This window comes from Lycium barbarum, chromosome 8 (assembly GCF_019175385.1).
Source record: "Lycium barbarum isolate Lr01 chromosome 8, ASM1917538v2, whole genome shotgun sequence".
In the NCBI taxonomy this organism is placed as follows: domain Eukaryota; kingdom Viridiplantae; phylum Streptophyta; class Magnoliopsida; order Solanales; family Solanaceae; genus Lycium; species Lycium barbarum.
Window position 1 is genome coordinate 71,323,581 of NC_083344.1, and position 17,698 is coordinate 71,341,278.

Consider the following 17,698-nt stretch of genomic DNA (forward strand, 5'->3'; position numbering starts at 1 on the left):
AAATAGTGCCACATAAAATGAAATGGAGGGAGTACTGGATGAACAAAAGTAAGATTTTTGGAATCTATTCAAATAAAAATATTATTCAGTGGTACTGGAAAACTAACAAACTTATAAGTACATGAAAATGCAGGATAAGTTGGACACGTTTTATGTTATTGTATTTTGTCCTCAATGACCTCAGGTGCTGCCTTATTTGTTTCAATTTGTCTCTTAAACTTCCCCTTCATAAAATGGTAAATATGAGTGTCAACACCAACTGATATAATTTGTGGTCCCTAAACGAATATCCATATGACCAATGAAATGACGGTTGTGCATTTAATATTAGTCTTTTGTCACATGTATTTAGCCACTTCTCTTTCTATGTTAAGTATCTTAAGTCTCAAAAGTGCTTGATATTTGTTCCAACTTTTCTCTTAATGCTCTTGCAGGTTGTTCAGGTACTTATATGTGTTAGCAGGATGAACTCTTGGGCTGAAATAGTTCACAGTAAGCTTATTGGCATGTTAACAAACATGTTTTATGAAATTCCGGAGATATCTAATAAAGCTCTTTCGGCTACCCCTGAATTTCTTATTCAGCAGGTTGATCTGATTGGAGGAATTGAATTCATATTTGTAGAGATACTGTCCTATCCATGGTTATAATTCATGTAAAATTGTCCGAGAGTCCTTCATGTGGGAGTAACTTTTGCTTGGCATTTTGTGCCTATTGTATGGAGTTAAAATTGTACTGGGACTCCATCAAATGGGAATAACTTTTGCTTGGCATTTGTGCCTTCTGTATATTTCCAGTGTATATTGTTTCTGGTACAAGAAAAAAACTTATGGGTTAAACTATCTGTAGAAGCTTTCTTTGTATCTGAGCAGGAAGGTTAACAATGCTTTCTGTTATGTGCTATAAGTTGTAAAATCTGCAGAATTTCTGAAGAGATTTTGGTGTGATTAAGCTGGAATAATCTAAAGTTGGGGGCTGGGGAGGGGGGAGTTCTATTTTTTAGTTAAAGTTGGAGCAGGAAATTGTTTTACCCCGTGCAGAGTCTGTGAAAAGATTCCATTGTTTCATGAGCTGTTTGTGGGGTCCAGCCCCATTTACAGGAAGTTGTTTTTCTTGGTTTTGGTATGAGATTTGGTTGATTGGCCAAAGATGTACAAGTGAAGACTTTTGCATAAAAGTGATGTCATTGATGACATAAGGAGGATCAATTCATTCCTATAAATAGACAGCTTATGGTTCATTCGATATACACCAAAAATCTCAGACAATACATCTGAATGAGAGCAAAGTGAGGTATACCATAGACTGTGTAAGAAAATAGTCTGTGAAGAAAAATAGAGTGTAAGTGATATTGTAGTGAGGTGGGAAAATCAAAAGAGTGTTATTTCTTTTGAGGGTGTAGTGGTATTAGGAGTATTTGTACTAGTTACTACACAGTGTAAAATTCCTTGCTATACTGATATCAGTTGCTCCTCTTGGCCGTGGTTTTTCCCTTATTCAGAAGGGTTTCCACGTAAAATTCCGGTGTCATTATTGCTTCATTTTATTCTTGCTGACTTAACCATAACTTAGTGTTCCGCATTTATCACTAATACCGTGAATATTATTTTTGCAGGTCTATTTTATTCCCAACACTGTTAGCAAAAATAATTCTGGTCTACTTGCAATTTCATATGCGATTGCTTGTATATAGCACAAAGAGAAAGGTTTAGCTTAAAGATAAGTTCTTTCCACAAATGCAGTTAGTGCTTTCAAATGCAAGGGAAGAAAGAAGGAATTTGTACCTGGTGCTTTTTTATTATGCTTTGCATCAAATAAATGAGTCATGCATAGCTAGTGGAACTTCAGACTACAGTGAGGATGAGGTCCAACCTGTCGCTATGTTGCTTATGATCGCAGATGCACCTGAAGCTTTGCATATATCAGTAAAGCTTGGATTGGAAGGCATCTTGGAGCTTCTGCAACGCCCAATATCTAGTGCATTGTCCAAATATCCAAATTCTGATCGACTTTCTATGGTAATGCTAACTTCATTTCTTGCTTATTCTCATTGGCCATCAAACATGATAGTGTGTCCTTTTTTCGGTGAAAACATCTGAGAAAGCTTATCCAATCAGGCTTCTTTATGATAACTTGTAAAACGATTGATGCTTCTCATTATATGCTGTGCTAATGAGCAGTAATTTGGTTGTGCTTCTTGGTGACTAATCAACATAGTTGATAGCCTAAATATTGATGCAAGGGAAATTGCATCTCAGCGAAAGTAGTTCTCTATAAGGTCCAACAAGGTTTCTCCTTGGGTTGCCCATTTTGGTATTCGGAGGAGATTTTTGGCGCGGGGGGGGGGGGGGGGGGGGGGTGGTTATTAAGTCTCTTCGAGGGGTGTATGATGAAGAGTCTTCAACAGTCAAATTGGTCTCCAATGTACTTGTTCCTTACCTGTTTTAATTCTCTATGTGCAGTCCAATATTTATTTCCATGCATCCAAACCGACCCCCCCCCCCCCCCCCCACACCCCCTGCAAAAGCCAGGGGTATTATATGTTATAGATAAAGATTCCATATGTGTTGACCTTCTATTCTCTTTTCTTGGTCCGGGTAAGGAAAACCTAAAAGTCTAGTTTCGGTCATCTTGACTTTGTTGTCAGCAATATTTGTTCAAATTTCTTACCATTTGCGTGTAAGTTTCATGAGCTTAGTTAATCTTAGACTCTAGGTTAATGATGTGCTTGTTCAAGATCGTGGCCTAAACCATTCACGTAGTAATTCCAAATTTTTTATTTTTCGCCTGTCTCTGTATCCCTTTAGGTATTCCTCCATCTGGCATTGTTTCAAGAAAACAAACATGGGGACATTTTAATTTGCATGAGTTTTGTGTGAGTTGGGTGTTTACCATAAAGTCACGTCAGTGATACAGTCTGTAGAAATAAAACTAAGTGATGTGATGTTTCAATTGTTTGGACACTTGCATCTTTTTATTAGCTTTTGGGAGTTTTGCTGAAATTTCGTTGTTTGAATTTGTTTACTAAGAATCTCATGGCACGACAAGCCATTTATCATTAGAATAAGTGTCAAGTGGAAGTGTAATGTATGCAGCAATATTCTGCAGGTAAGAAAGACATTATACACAAGTAATAGAGTTTATTAAACTTTACCTTATCAAAAAAAAGGTAATAAGTTTATTAACTATTTGGTTTCAGATATCCTTTATGCAGAAGGGTTGGGTGTTAGAATCTATAAGAACCGCTATAACACCTTCAAGTCAATTATAGAGAGACATTATCTAATGCAATATATGCAACTCATCACTCTATCTAATACAATATATGCAAATAATTTTTTCCTGGACCATACCATGCAAATTTCTTTATGATGCGAATTAGGAGATGTTCTTGGAGATTTTCTTATTTTATTTTGTGCCTTTTTCTCAAGATTGGTCAATGTTGCTCTCTCTCGATGAACGTGAAATTTTACGTCACACAGAGGTAGTCACTAGTTTACGTACAACGTGGAGTCAGAAAGAAGATATGGAGTGTTAAAAAATTATAGCAACATGGGAGGGTTTCTGCTTTTTATATGTAGTATCATATATACCTAAAAAATGCCACTGAAATACTTAAATATCCCGTTTTGTCATGAAATATTATTTCCATAATTCAAATACTTAAACTTGAAACAATTATTTGCAAGTAGTAGTTTGGCCATGAAGTCATAGATTTAAGCGAAATATTATTTGAACTCCAAATGAAATATTAAAATAGTTGTTTGAAGGTGAAACTGAAAATAAATAAATTCAAAGCTTCAACTTACACTTACAAATTTTCAATTTTTCAAATATTTTCAAGTGGAAGTCCACGTTCGACACTACTTAAATTTTCATAAACATGTTTCAAGTTCAATTTCAAATACTCTTTTGTCAATTTTCAACTAAACTATTGTCCAGACGCATACATTGATACAATAACATATTTCCATCTATTCCATGAAAAACAAAACATATAAACTCCGAGTTTGAAGGTTGCAGTTGACCCAAATGATTGAATGTAGACGGATTTCTCGGTCATAAAAAAATTGATTCAAACTAAAAGTATCAACACTATACAACATAAAAAAGTCTTCGTCTTGCTCAGATTCGTACATCGTAGAGGAGTCAACATACTCCTTTACATATCTGTTACTATTGACAGGGGATGACTCCCTTTTCAAAAACATCTTGGAGTTTAGTAGAATGATGTTCTAATTCTTAAACTAGATTTGGAGTTGTAATGCTGTCTTAATGGCCTTCTTCATAGTGGAACATATTTTTCTACCAGTAACATTATTTTACATAATTTCAACAGTAAATAAAAATTTACTTGATTAATCATCTTCATTCTTTGATGTCTTCTCCATTAATCTAACTTTTTTTCGAAGCAAATTCTCAATTAACTAAATTTTTGTTGCTTCAATATCAATAAATAGAAGGGTCCCATCTCTAAATGTTAAGCTTTTAAACATTTTTTTAAGAGTCAGTTCACACAAATTATATCAGTAATTCTTTTTTTGATCAGGTACATCAGTAAATATTTTCACTTGCTTGTTTCAAGAAAAATAATCAGGTGGAGGTCCATATGGAGTAGGGGGGAAGAGGGAGGGAGGGAGGATGAGTTCCGAACCTAATATAAATAAAGTGTCCTTTCTCTCACAATTTAAGCTTTTAGATGAGTCAGTTCCCACGATTTATTACTCTTCGGCCATTATATTTCACTTATTTTGCTTTCACTACTTATAAACTATACAAGTCAAGTTAGCATCTTAAACTCCATGTCTATTCACTGGCTCGTTTAAAGTGGGATGGGGGAGAGTGAAATGGTACATTTCTACGGTAAATTATACATATCCCCGAGATCATTGAACTGAAGACTACTAGGCACATGTAGGTGTTTTTGGATCCAATTTTAAGTACTTTGGGTCCAAAATCTGAAGAGAATTGGCAAAACTGGTGTGTCCAAAGTTGAAGAGAATTGGCAAAACTGGTGTTTTGCGACTTTGGCCTAGGAGTTTCGGACAAGTGTTTGGTAGATCTGGCCAGATATTTGGCTACTCTACAGCAAAAATTCCATAACAGCATTCCAGATTTTTTTGTTTGGACTTCTTAATGCTCATGCGAAACTGAGCGAATGAACTAGATACAATTTCAAGGCATAAATGAAAAGCTCTTTGGATTGTGAGGCATCTCTGAATCTGTCATTTCTTTGCACTTGATTGTATAAATTTGCTTTCTCGACTTTGTAAAGAAATTAAAGGTTGTTATAACTATTGTGTTCTGTATGTGTTGTTATACACCTACATAGCACTGCTTGCTTCCATTCTTGATAATCGTACAGACCTTTTAATGAATTATTTCTTCTTTTTAATGAATTATTTCTTCTTTCCATGTGGTAATCTGACCTTTGTTTCTGTTTACCCCAAATTTGGATAATCAATTAAATTTGTGAGTGGGTATAAAATATGTGGTTAAGTCTCAATCTACTTGATGAAAGAAAGACATAAATATAGATATGGTATGACGAGAGCGATGATAATCTGTGGTTTTGCTATATACTCGTATGCACACTAATGTATGAGTGTTATTCGATTGAAGAAATGCAAGAAATAAACACAACAAATGTGACCGAAATCGGGTACTTGAGAGAGAGATTTTATATATATATTGCTAATACAGAGTGTTCTTGATGTGTGAAAAAACCAACCCCACAAAGGAGAGGGATGAGCTCTATTTATAGTGTTGCCTCTATGGGCCTCATACAATACAAATCCTTAAAAAATAAGAGGAAGGACAACTCTGAGCGGGTTAGGTTGACCGTACGGTCTGACACACGCATGGTTGGTGATTGACCATGACAGGACGCTACCGACGCGTGGCTCACGCGCAACGGCTCTACTGGACCAACAACCACGGATATTCGGACTAACGGCCCCGACCAACCCGATGATGAAGAAACCGTACCAAACGGTGCCCCTGCTCAGCTCCGGTCCGAGCGATCCTCCGGTCCGAGCGTTCCTCCGGTTCAGAATGAAAGTCTTCACCCATGTTCTTGTAACCTTCTTCCTTTGGTCCCTCGTCTCTCTGGTTAGAGTCATATCCGGTTTTTACCGTATACAGATAGTCCCCACACTTCCCGGATCACCGATTTATCGGAGCAACGGGAAGTGGATGAATCACGAAACTGGTGACTCCGTTAGCTCATTGTCATCTTCTCATTTTGGCGGGAACGGTTGCGTCACGTCTCCCTTTTCAGCGGCCACGTGCCCTATCCCGGATGGTCCGCTCTGACAATCGCCGCATGCACGTCGTTTCGAGTCGCTTCTCATTAATTATGGGGACTCCCGGATTGGCCGGGGAATCGTAACCGCCACAGTCCCTTGCCTATATAAGGCCCTTCCATTTCATCATTCGAACATTTAGTTCTTCGATTACTCCTTTCTGCTTCAAACGTTCATCCTCTTACACATTCAATATCTTTGCTCATAATCATCTGAAATATTTGATTCTTGTTGATCTGCTGCTTGCATTACGTGAAAAGGATCGATTCCGCCACCTTTTCTACTTGTTATTCTCGCCTTTTGTTGCTTCCTTCTGTAGCTTTTGCCATTTTTTGAACCTTTTGACAGTTCCCTTTGCTCTTTTGCCTTCTTTATCTCCTCTTTCGAATCCATTCAACTTCTTTCTTTCATATTTCCCAATGTCTGAAACCACTTCCCATGGCATTCCCTCGGTTTCATCCCCAGGAACCGAGGCCGTATCTCCAACTAAAGCAAAGAGCTCCTTCGAGCCTACAGCCTCGGATATTATACCGGCCAAACCCAACTTCAACAAAGACCTCGAGATTGAAAAACCTTCGTCGGTGTCCGACAGGGGATTCGATGTGAGGCGATACCCATCCTCCATTACCGAGGATAAGCTCGACCTGGTCTGGGCTGACTGTGCATGTCATACGTGCTCGGTTCAAGTCTTCGCCCCGGGCCAGACGAATCAGTCACCGACCACCAGAAAGATTTTTGTACGTTTACACTTACCCCTTCACTCTCAAAATCGACCCTCCGATCGACCCGGTCATCTTAGACATGTGTCGGACTTACTGCGTGACCTTGGCCCAAATCGGTCTGATTGTTTGGAGGGTCATGGTGTGCCTTCGGCTACTGGCCAATAACGCCGAGAAAGAGCTCACATTGGCCCACTTGATATGCCTATAATCCTCGAGGCTATTCTGGGGCGGCGTAATAAAACTAGCAAAACGCAGCCGGAATCCCTTTTTCTCGAAGATGGATGAAGACAGAGACCGAGGCTGGTTGGAGCGGTTCATCCGGGTGCGGACCTCCCGGAAGAGTGGAACAACAAGCGTAAGCCTAAACTTCGAGTTATTGCCTTTGTATGTTTTGTCATTCTTCGGTCTTATTTTCTTACTGTTTTTCTTATTTTTATTAGCCAACGGATACATTCCTCCGGTCGTCCGTAACCTGAATGAATGGGTCACGGCACTCCTCAGCCAGTATGACCACGACATGCGGACATGGGCCCCCTGTCACGCGGCTGATGGGTCGCCCAAAACCACGGTAGTACTTTGCTTTTACCCATGTTCACTGCATTTTTCACTATCCGCACTCATTGTCTCTTCGACTTTCAGGTTTGCCCAAGCGCTCGGTCGATCCAAGACTAGAGTAGGGCGCCGAACCCACAGCGTCAGCACCTGAGTTCGATTCAGTGGGTGCGTCTCGTGCCCTTGCTGCTGCCGCTGCTAAAAGAAAGAGGCCCTCGGAGAGAGGGCAAAAGTCGAAGAAGAGGGCGAGGAGCGTCGCCCGGTCCTCACGGGATGAAGCAGAGCCCGATATCATTATTCGAAGAGTTGATAATGATTCTCCCGTGGCTCCGATCCCTGAGGAGGCTGTTGCCGTTTCACCTCTTCCTTCTGCTGAAGGACTTCTGGTTCCGGTCTCACAAACAGGTGCGGAAGAAAATCTTTCCCCGGCTCCTCTAAGGTCGATTGACTTTGTCGACATTACAGGTGAAACTTATTCTGAAGAAGCTCCCCTGCAAAGGATAAAGAGGTCCGGGGAGGCGGCCGCTGCAGAAGTCGGTCAAAGGACCGGGCCGGTCCCGAAGATTGAAGTCCCCGTTGACATTGATCTGACGCCCGAGCATGAGCCTGCGGCAACTACGGAACCCCCGAGCTTTGCTGAAGATATTGAGGCTGCTCCAAGTTCCTCTACTCCGGCTCCGAGGCCTGACTAGTTTGACGATATGTTCTCGGGCACCCCTCCCGCTATCGGCGAAGCTGCGGGATTCGGGCATCTCCATATCCCTCAGGCCACGAGGTCGGCCAGCCGATCCTCCGAATCTGGGGCCAGGGACATCTTGGTGCGTATTTTCTAGGCGCCAAGCGTAGAACCGAGGAGAACAAAATCGGTCGTGGTCACCGTCCCCGAGGACTGCAGCTTCCTTTCTCGCCCGGTGGGCGTAGCGAGCTATCTAAGGCCTTTTGTCTCGGATTCGGACAAGCGGAAGATGACCGAGGTCACCTAGCAATGCCTCATCAACGAGGGTATGCATGCGGGCAACCGGGTAAGATTTTAAGCCGTTTCTGCACACCTTTACTGAGGATTTTAACCCTGTCCCGTTCAAGTTTTTAACTAGCTTTCTTTTGCAGAGTGTGGTGCTTGTCAACGAGGCCTTCGTCCGCGCCCAGCAAGAGATGGCTGATCTTAAGGTCCTATTGGATGCCCAGGGACGGAAAACGGAGAAGTATCTGCACCTTCTTCGGGAGAAAGAGGAGGAGTTGAGCCGAGCGGTTGCTCTTTCCAATCTTCAGCCCGAGCTTGACGCAGCGAAGGCCGAGAACAGTCAGCTGAGGAGTGAACTGGTCGCCATGACCGAATACAATCGGAGCCTCGAAGCTAAGAAGATCGGCCTTAGCCGGGATAACGCTCAAATTTCCTCGAGGCTCGGTGAGCTTTAGACCACTTTCTCCCAACTCCGGGAGGAGATAGATTTGGTGAAGTCGGATGCTGCGAGCTTGGACGAGAGGAACCGGCTGCTCGAATCTGAGAGTGCCCGGTATCAAGAGCGTGCTACGGTGTTCTAAGAGAAAGCGGAGAGCAGGGACCGGATGTGCAATGATCTGAAGAACGCACTTAAGGAAACGACCGATGCAAATGACACCCTCCAGGCCGAGCTTCAATCGGCCATCCAGATGCAGAATGTTCTTGGGGAGGCTGGGGATGCCCTAGCTGCGAAGTTAGCCCAGGCCGAGGCTGATTTGGACGAGGCTCTGAAGAGCGTCGAGGCCGCTGAGGCTCAGGCTACTATTGTTGCTGAGTACGCGAAGTGGAAGTCCTGGAGGATTACTCTCGAGCAAGCCGAGCATGAATTTACCGATTTTCCGGCCCTTATTGCCGAGGCTAAAAGGGTCGAAGGAGATGCTAAGGATGCTCTCAGTTCTGACTCCGATGACTCTGAGCAGACAGAGTCTGAGCGCTCCGGTTCCAGCCATTCTGAGTATATTTGGGTCTGTACTTGGCTTTTATCTTTATTTTATTTTTTGCCTCTGCAAGACTTTGGTTTTCCGATGTAAAAAACATCCCTTTAAATGAAAAATGCATCTTTCTGGTTTCCTTGTTTGAATGTTTGCTATTACTTTTGCCAGAAGTGTTGGTCCGTTTTGAGGGCGAGCTGGGTCGTGGTCGTTAGTTCACCGTGCCCGTAGGATTTACCCGATGCGTTGTGAATTCAGATGTCTCCGAAACACGATAAGTGTTTCCTTAGGGCCGGTATTTGTTCGGTAATATTTTAGGGCCGGTATTTCTTCGGCCTTGGCTAAGTTTTGACGTAACGGTCCCCGTTTGGGGAAGTTTATCAAATTTTTGCTCGGATCATTGTGACCTCGTTGCCTTTGTCGAATTTCGACCATTGTGCCCGGTATAGGGCGTGTGAATGAAGCAGTGTCAAAATACAGCGGTTATCACCGAGGTAAAGTCCATTTATCAGAAAGACACCCGAGATATTGTTATCCGAACTTTCGATAGTTTTGTGCTTGAAAAATGTTTGTTCACATGAGAATTTTCATTCCTTTTGCCTTTGCCGTAGCAAATACTAAATGGGACACGATTCATTATGATAGTTTGGTCCTTACATCGAATGCTAAATGGGACACGATTCATTATGATCGTTTGGTCCTTACATCGAAGGCTATGGCCAGTGGCCGGGATAATTTTGCCGTAGCAAGTGTTGAGTTTCTTCGTCTTTTATGACCGGGGTAATCTTCGATGCGGGCATAGTATTCCCCTAGCATTTTTCCGAGCTGCAAGGTCGGGTGAGCGCTATTAAGTCCCCACTCGGAGGGTGTGACCTCGATGGTCCGGGCGTTCGTCCTTTATTTTTGTCAAGTAACACGTTGTACTTGTTGCCTCATTAAAAACCTTGTCGAAAACCCCATTTTGGGAAAAAACCGTACTAAGGAAAAGAGTGCAACACGTGTTTTCAGATTTGGGTTCTCTGCTCTGCCCGGTACTTGGCTTTCTACAAAAACGAAAAGGTCACAAATAGAGAAAACATGGGGTATTCTTACCTTAGCAGTAGTATCTCTTTAGATGAGCCACATTCCAGTTATTGCGCAACCGCTGTCCATCCATGGACTCCAGCTGGTATGAACCTTTGCCCGCTACTTCGGTTATCTTGTAGGGTCCTTCCCAGTTCGGGCCCAGTTTTCCTTCGTTGGGATTCTTGGTGTTCAAGGTAACTTTTCGGAGCACCAAGTCCCCAGCTAGGAAATTATGAAAATTGGCTCTCCGATTGTAGTATCTTTCCATCCTTTGTTTTTGAGCGACAATACGGACCAACGCATTTTCGCGAAGCTCGTCCGTGAGGTCGAGTCTTACGGCCATGGCCTCCTCGTTTGATTCCTCGGTTGCATATCGTAACCGTAGGGTCGGTTCACCAACTTCTACGGGGATAAGAGCTTCTGCCCCGTAAACCAACGAGAAGGGAGTCTCCCCCGTGCTCGATTTCGATGTAGTTTTGTAAGCCCATAATATCTCCAGTAATATTTCTCTCCAATGATGCTTCGATGCTTCGAGTCTTTTCCTCAGGTTTTGGATTATCGTCTTGTTCGTGGATTCCGCTTGTCCGTTTGTACATGGGTGATACGGAGTTGATACAATTTTCTTGATCTTCAACCTTTCGAGAAATTTGTTGACCTTGCCGCCTACGAACTGGGGCCCGTTGTCACAAGTTATCTCGGCGGGGATGCCAAAGCGACAGATGATGTGATCCCATATGAAGTCGATGACCTCTTTTTCTCTGATTTTTTCAAAGGCCTGCGCTTCAACCCATTTGGAGAAATAATCAGTCATAAAAAAATGAAACGGGTTTTACCTGGTGCCCATGGTAACGGGCCGACGATGTCCATTCCCCACTTCATGAAAGGCCAGGGTGACACCACCGAATGCAACAGCTCTTCGGGCTGATGAATCATCGGAGCATGCCTTTTACACCCATCGCATTTACGGACAAAATTTTCTGAGTCTTCATCCATTCGGTTCTAATAGTAACCGGCCCTGATAATCTTTCGGACCAGAGCATCAGCACCGGAGTGATTGCCACATGTCCCTTCGTGCACCTCTCTCATCACGTACTCCATCTCCCCGGGGCCGAAACACTTGGCCAGTGGTCCAAAGAAAGACCGCCGATACAATTGGCCGTCTACCAAGCAAAAACGGGAAGCCTTGGTCCTTAGTGACCGTGATTCCTTTGGGTCATTTGGGAGCTTACCATCACGCAAGTAGTCGATGTATTTGTTGCGCCAATCCCAAGTTAAACCCATAGTGTTTATTTCAGCGTGTTCGTTTTCTATGGTTGTGTTCGACAAGTGCACCGTCACCCCGGGGTTGATTTCCTCCCCTTCGACCGAGGATCCCAAATTTGCCAATGCATCGGCCTCGCTGTTCTACTCCTTCGGTATGTGCTGCATGGTCCATTCTTTAAATCGATGAAGTACCACTTGGGTTTTTTCGAGATACCTCTGCATCCGTTCGTCCTTGACCTCGAAGACGCCGTTCACCTAGTTCACGACCAAAAGCGAATCGCACTTTGCTTCAATTATTTCGGCCCCCATACTTCGAGCCAATTCCAAACCTGCAATCATAGCCTCATACTCGGCTTCATTGTTAGTCAATTTAGCAGTTCTAATGGACTGTCGAATGGCATCCCCGGCCGGGGTCCTAAGGACGACCCCTAGCCTGGAACCTCTGAGGTTCGAGGCTCCATCCGTGTGTAGAGACCAAATGCCCGAGGCCTTTCCTGAGGTCAGCAGAAGCTCTCTCTCTGTCTCTCGACCTCGGGGACCATTGCTGGGGTAAAATCTGCCATGAAGTCGTCCAAGATCTGGGATTTGATGGCCGTTCGAGGTTTGTACTCGATATCATAACCGCTAATTTTTACAGCCCATTTGGTTAACCTACCTGATGATTCTGGCTTATGCATGATGTTTTTCAGAGGATAAGTAGTTACTACACATATTAGATGGCATTGAAAATAGGGGTTGAGCTTTCTTGAAGCGCTTACCAATGCTAATACCAATTTTTCCAAATGGGGATAATGGGTCTCCGCATCCCCCAAAGTTCTACTCACGTAATAGATAGGGAATTGTGTACCTGATTCTTCTCAGACCAAAACGCCACTTACCGCTATCTCGGAGACGGCAAGGTAGAGAAAAAGCGGCTCGTCTGCCTTCGGTGTGTGCAGCAACGGGGGGCTAGACAAGTACCTCTTCAATTCTTGTAGACCTTCTTGGCACTCCGGTGTCCAAACGAAGTCGTTCTTCTTTCTCAGTAAAGAGAAGAAACGATGACTCTTGTCCGAAGACCTTGATATGAAGCGACTCAACGTCGCTATCCTTCTGGTGAGCCTCTGTACTCCTTTGACGTTATTCACCACCTCGATATCCTTGATGACCTTGATTTTGTGCGGGTTGGTTTCAATCCCCCGGTTTGACACCATGAAACCCAAAAATTTACCGGATCGGACACCGAAGGCGCATTTTTTCGGGTTAAGCTTCATGTTATACTTGCGGAGTACGTCGAAGGTTTCCTGCAAATGCTTCAAATGGTCCTCTGTTTCCAGGGACTTAACAACCATATCGTCAATGCAATCTTCTATTGGTTTTCCTATTTGTTCTTCGAACATCTCATTAACTAGGCGTTGGTAAGTTGCGCCAGCATTTTTTAGGCCAAAAGGCATCATATTATAGCAGTAAGTCCCGTACTAGGTGATGAATGACGTTTTCTCTTGATCCCCCGGGTGCATCCGAATTTGGTTATACCCGGAGTAAGCATCGGGAAAACTTAACATCTCATGTTCGGTCGTCGCATCGATCATTCTGTCGATGTGAGGCAACGAAAATGAGTCCTTCAGGCATGCTTTGTTTAAATCCTTGTAATCGACACACATTCGAAATTTATTACCTTTTTTGGGCACCACTACCACATTAGCTAGCCAATCTGGGTATTTTACCTCCCGGATCGAACCTATTTTTAAAAGCTTTGTTACCTCGTCTCATACGAAGGCGTGTTTTGCTTCCGCCATGGGCCTTCTTTTTTGCTTCACCGGGGAAAACTTCCCGTCCAAGCTGAGCTTGTGAGTTTCTACCTCCGGTGATATACCTGTCATATCTATATGCGACCATGCGAAGCAATCGGTGTTAGCTCGAAGAAATTCAATTAACTTGCTCCTGAGCTCCGGGGTAAGCCCCGTGCCCATGTATACCTTTCTGTTCGGTAGGTACTCGAACAGGATGATCTACTCCAGCTCCTCTACAGTGGACTTGGTTGCATCCGAGTCGTCCGGCATGACGAACGATCTGGGTACCTCGAAATCATCCTCTTCATGCACTGGATCCGACCCGGTGTGCTTTGATTGCTATTGGGCGTGCTCTCCTCCGGTTACACCCTTTTCCTTCTGAACCGATTCTATGGGCCGAGGCGCTGCTTCCTCTACTGCGAACATTTCCCTTGCAGTGGGCTGTTCACCTCGAATGGTTTTTACCCCTTCCGGGGTGGGGAATTTCAGCAACTGATGCAGTGTTGAGGGCACGACCCTCATACTATGTATCCAGGGTATGCCCAGTAATGCATTATGCTTCATGTCCACTTCGATCACGTAGAACATCGTTTGTTGAATGGTGCCATCGACGTTTACAGGCAATGAGATCTCCCCCTTTGTGGTTTCACTTGCCATGTTGAACCCGCTGAGTACCCGGGCTACTGGTACGATCTGATCAAGCAGCCCTAGCTGTTCGACCACTCTCCATCGGATGATGGTCTTAAAGATAAGTACAGAAATTACCAATGCATCATTGTGCGGTTGAATGATGCCCTCTGCGTCCTCGTCGTCGAAGGAGATAGAGTCCCCAGATAAGTGATCTCGGATGCGCTTTTCACGAACAATAGAAACCTTGGCCCGTTTCATTACCGGCCCGATGGGCATCGACACCCCCAACTATCATGTTGATTGTATGCTGGGGTTCTACCGGCTCGACCCTTCGATGCGCTTCCCTTTCCTTGTAATGACATTTGGCTCGTTCGCTCAGCAGATCTCGGAGATGACCGTTCTTTAGTAACCGGGCTACCTCTTCTCTCAACTGGCGACAACCCTCGATTCTATGACCATGGGTTCCGTGATATTCACGCACCATGCTCGGGTCCTGTTGGCCCGGATCCGACCTTAGAGGTTTCGGCCATCTTACATCCGGGCGCGATCGATGGCTGAGACTAGGCCCGAAGTACTAACGTTGAAGTTGTACTCCGATATCTTTGTCAAACCCTTGTTACCGGCAGAACTTCTGGCGTTGCTCCGGAATGAGAGACCCCGGCTGTTTGACGGGCGTTCGACCCGTTTACTACCCCGACCTGAGAAATGGCTTGGGCTCACCCTTGACTTTTCTGACCTAAAACTTTGCCTCTCCGAATGGGAGTATGGCCGATACCTTTCCTTCGATGATTCGGCCTTTGTTTCGTAACCCTTCCTTGGTTTCTCAAAACTCCTATCCACATGTATTGGGCCCGGGGGGAGCTCGAATTGATCATCCACCACCCGAATCTTCGACTCATACCGATTATGGACGTCGGCGCATGTCACCGCCTCGTATTCCAGCAAGCTTTCTTTTAATTTGAACGAAGTTGTTGAGCTTAGAACATTGAGCCCCTTTGTGAAAGCTTGCGTGGCCCATTCCTCTGGAACCGGGGAGAGTTCCATCCATTCCCTTTGGAACCGGTTGACGAACTCACGCAGTAACTCATCGTCTCTTTGGATTATATGGAAAATATCGGCCTTGTGGGCCTGCACCTTTTTGGCACCGGCGTGGACCTTGATGAAGGCATCGGCGAGCATTTCGAAGGAGGTGATCGAATGCTCGGGTAGATGGTCGTACCACGTCAATGCCCCTTTTGACAGAGTTTCCCCAAACTTCTTCAGCAGTACCGATTCAATTTCATCCTCCTCCATATAATTACCCTTTATGGCACATGTGTACGAGGTCACGTGCTCGTGCGGGTCCATTGTGCCGTCGTATTTCTGGATATCCGGCATTTTGAACCTCTTCGGGGCCGCACTCGGAGGAAAAGGCCTTTGGATGTACCTCTTCGAGTCCGGTCCCTTCAGTAGAGGCGGAGCCCCCGGGATTTGATCCACCCGAGAGTTGTATGTTTCGACCCTCTTCTCGGTCGTTTTACCAAAGTTTCAAGCATTTTTAGAACCTCGGTAGAGGATCCAGCTCCGGATCCATTGCTCTCAATAACGCGTGCGTCCTCCCTTCTGGGTTCAGCAACACCGCTCATTTTTTCCGGGGGCGCTGCTTCCCCTCTGTTTTGCAACCGGGCTATTGCGATTCCCTGTTCGGCAATCGCCGTTCTCTGTTCCTGTAACATTTCAAAAATCAAACGTAAGTCAATATTATCATTTGGCGTACTCGGTTCTCTCTGGTCCTGTGCCCGGGACAAAGTGACAGAATTGTGGGTATTTAGAGTAAGGCGGCATTCTCCTGATCGACGGTGTTTTGTCGATTGAGGCCCTCCCTCGAATTAACGGGGTTAGGGTCAATGGGATTTGGTGGTCCTCGTGGACCGCTTCCATCATTTCGGCCACGATTTCGTTGTTGTTGACGAACAGAAAGTGTTTTTGATTTAGATGGGTAAGGTAGAGATCAAGGCAAAAGGCCACTATTATCTATGCCCCACGGTGGGCACCAAACTGTTTACCCCGAATTTGGATAATCAATTAAATTTGTGAATGGTTATAAGATATGTGGTTAAGTCTCAATCTACTTGATGAAAGAAAGATATAAATATAGATATGGTATGACGAGAGCGATGATAATCTGTGGTTTTGCTATATACTCGTATGCACACTAATGTATGAGTGCTATTCGATTGAAGAAATGCAAGAAATAAACACAACAAATGTGACCGAAATCGGGTACTTGAGAGAGAGATTATATATATATATTGCTAATACAGAGTGTTCTTGATGTGTGAAAAAACCAACCCCACAAAGGAGAGGGATGAGCTCTATTTATAGTGTTGCCTCTATGGGCCTCATACAATACAAATCCTTACAAAATAAGAGGAAGGACAACTCTGAGCGGGTTATTTTGACCGTGCGGTCTGACACACGCATGGTTGTTGATTGATCATGACAGGACGCTACCGACGCGTGGATCACACGCAACGGCTCTACCGATCCAACAGCCACGGATATTCGGACTAACGGCCCCGACCGACCCGATGATGAAGAAACCAGACCAAACGGTGCCCCTGCTCAGCTCCGGTCCGAGCGTTCCTCCGGTTCAGAATGAAAGTCTTCACCCATGTTCTTGTAACCTTCTTCCTTCGGTCCCTCGTCTCTCCGGTTTGACTCATATCCGGTTTTTACCGTATACAGTTTCATTTGCAGCTGTTGGGAAAAATTGTCGAGAATTTTTGAGATGCTTACAAAGTCATTTACTCATCTTGATAAGGAATTTGCTCATATGAGGCAGATAACTAAATCATGCAAATCTCTAGAAAGTATTGATGGAGCTAATGAAACATTTTTGGCATGAAAGCGAAGCTCTCTTGGGCCACCTTACATTCTCCTCTTCATTCTAAAAGAACTCTGTGTCATCACAATGGTTATCTATGGTTGAGGGATTTGATCATCACAGAAATTGTCGAGGAAGGGGATGCTAGTATATGGTCAAGCATCAGAAGTTTGCAGGAGAAAATTTGTACACAATCAGGTAATCTCAATGGTAAATATGGTAACTTTATCAAGTAACTAATACAACATTTTACTAATATAATTAAGGGATAACTACACAGCATAACTAACATTACTACATATTTATATTTAGTAGCTATAGTTTAAAATAATTACATTCCATAGCTAATAATTATATGTTAAATACAACTTATAGCTATATATATATATATATATATACAGAGTAAAATACCCATCATCACATTATTCACTTTCAACCCAATCCTCCCATCTCTCTCTCCCCCCCTCTCCCCCACCCCTGCTCTGCCGCCGACCACCACGACCTTTCTCCGACAAACTTTTACGGTCAGATCTTGTTCGGATCTGACCGGATATACATCAGATCTTCACCGATTGGCCTCTCATCCTTCTC

General features: G+C 44.0%; 1 protein-coding gene across 1 annotated transcript; it reads left to right on the top strand.

Annotated features, from left to right (window-relative positions):
• The first annotated feature begins 1,621 nt into the window (after window positions 1-1,621).
• On the top strand, window positions 1,622-17,114 carry LOC132606184 (uncharacterized). The gene is made up of 2 exons (XM_060319570.1): window positions 1,622-2,018; window positions 16,981-17,114. The coding sequence occupies exons 1-2, from the start codon at window positions 1,737-1,739 to the stop codon at window positions 17,008-17,010; spliced, it is 312 nt and encodes a 103-aa protein (XP_060175553.1). The 5' UTR covers window positions 1,622-1,736; the 3' UTR covers window positions 17,011-17,114.
• Window positions 17,115-17,698: the final 584 nt, after the last annotated feature.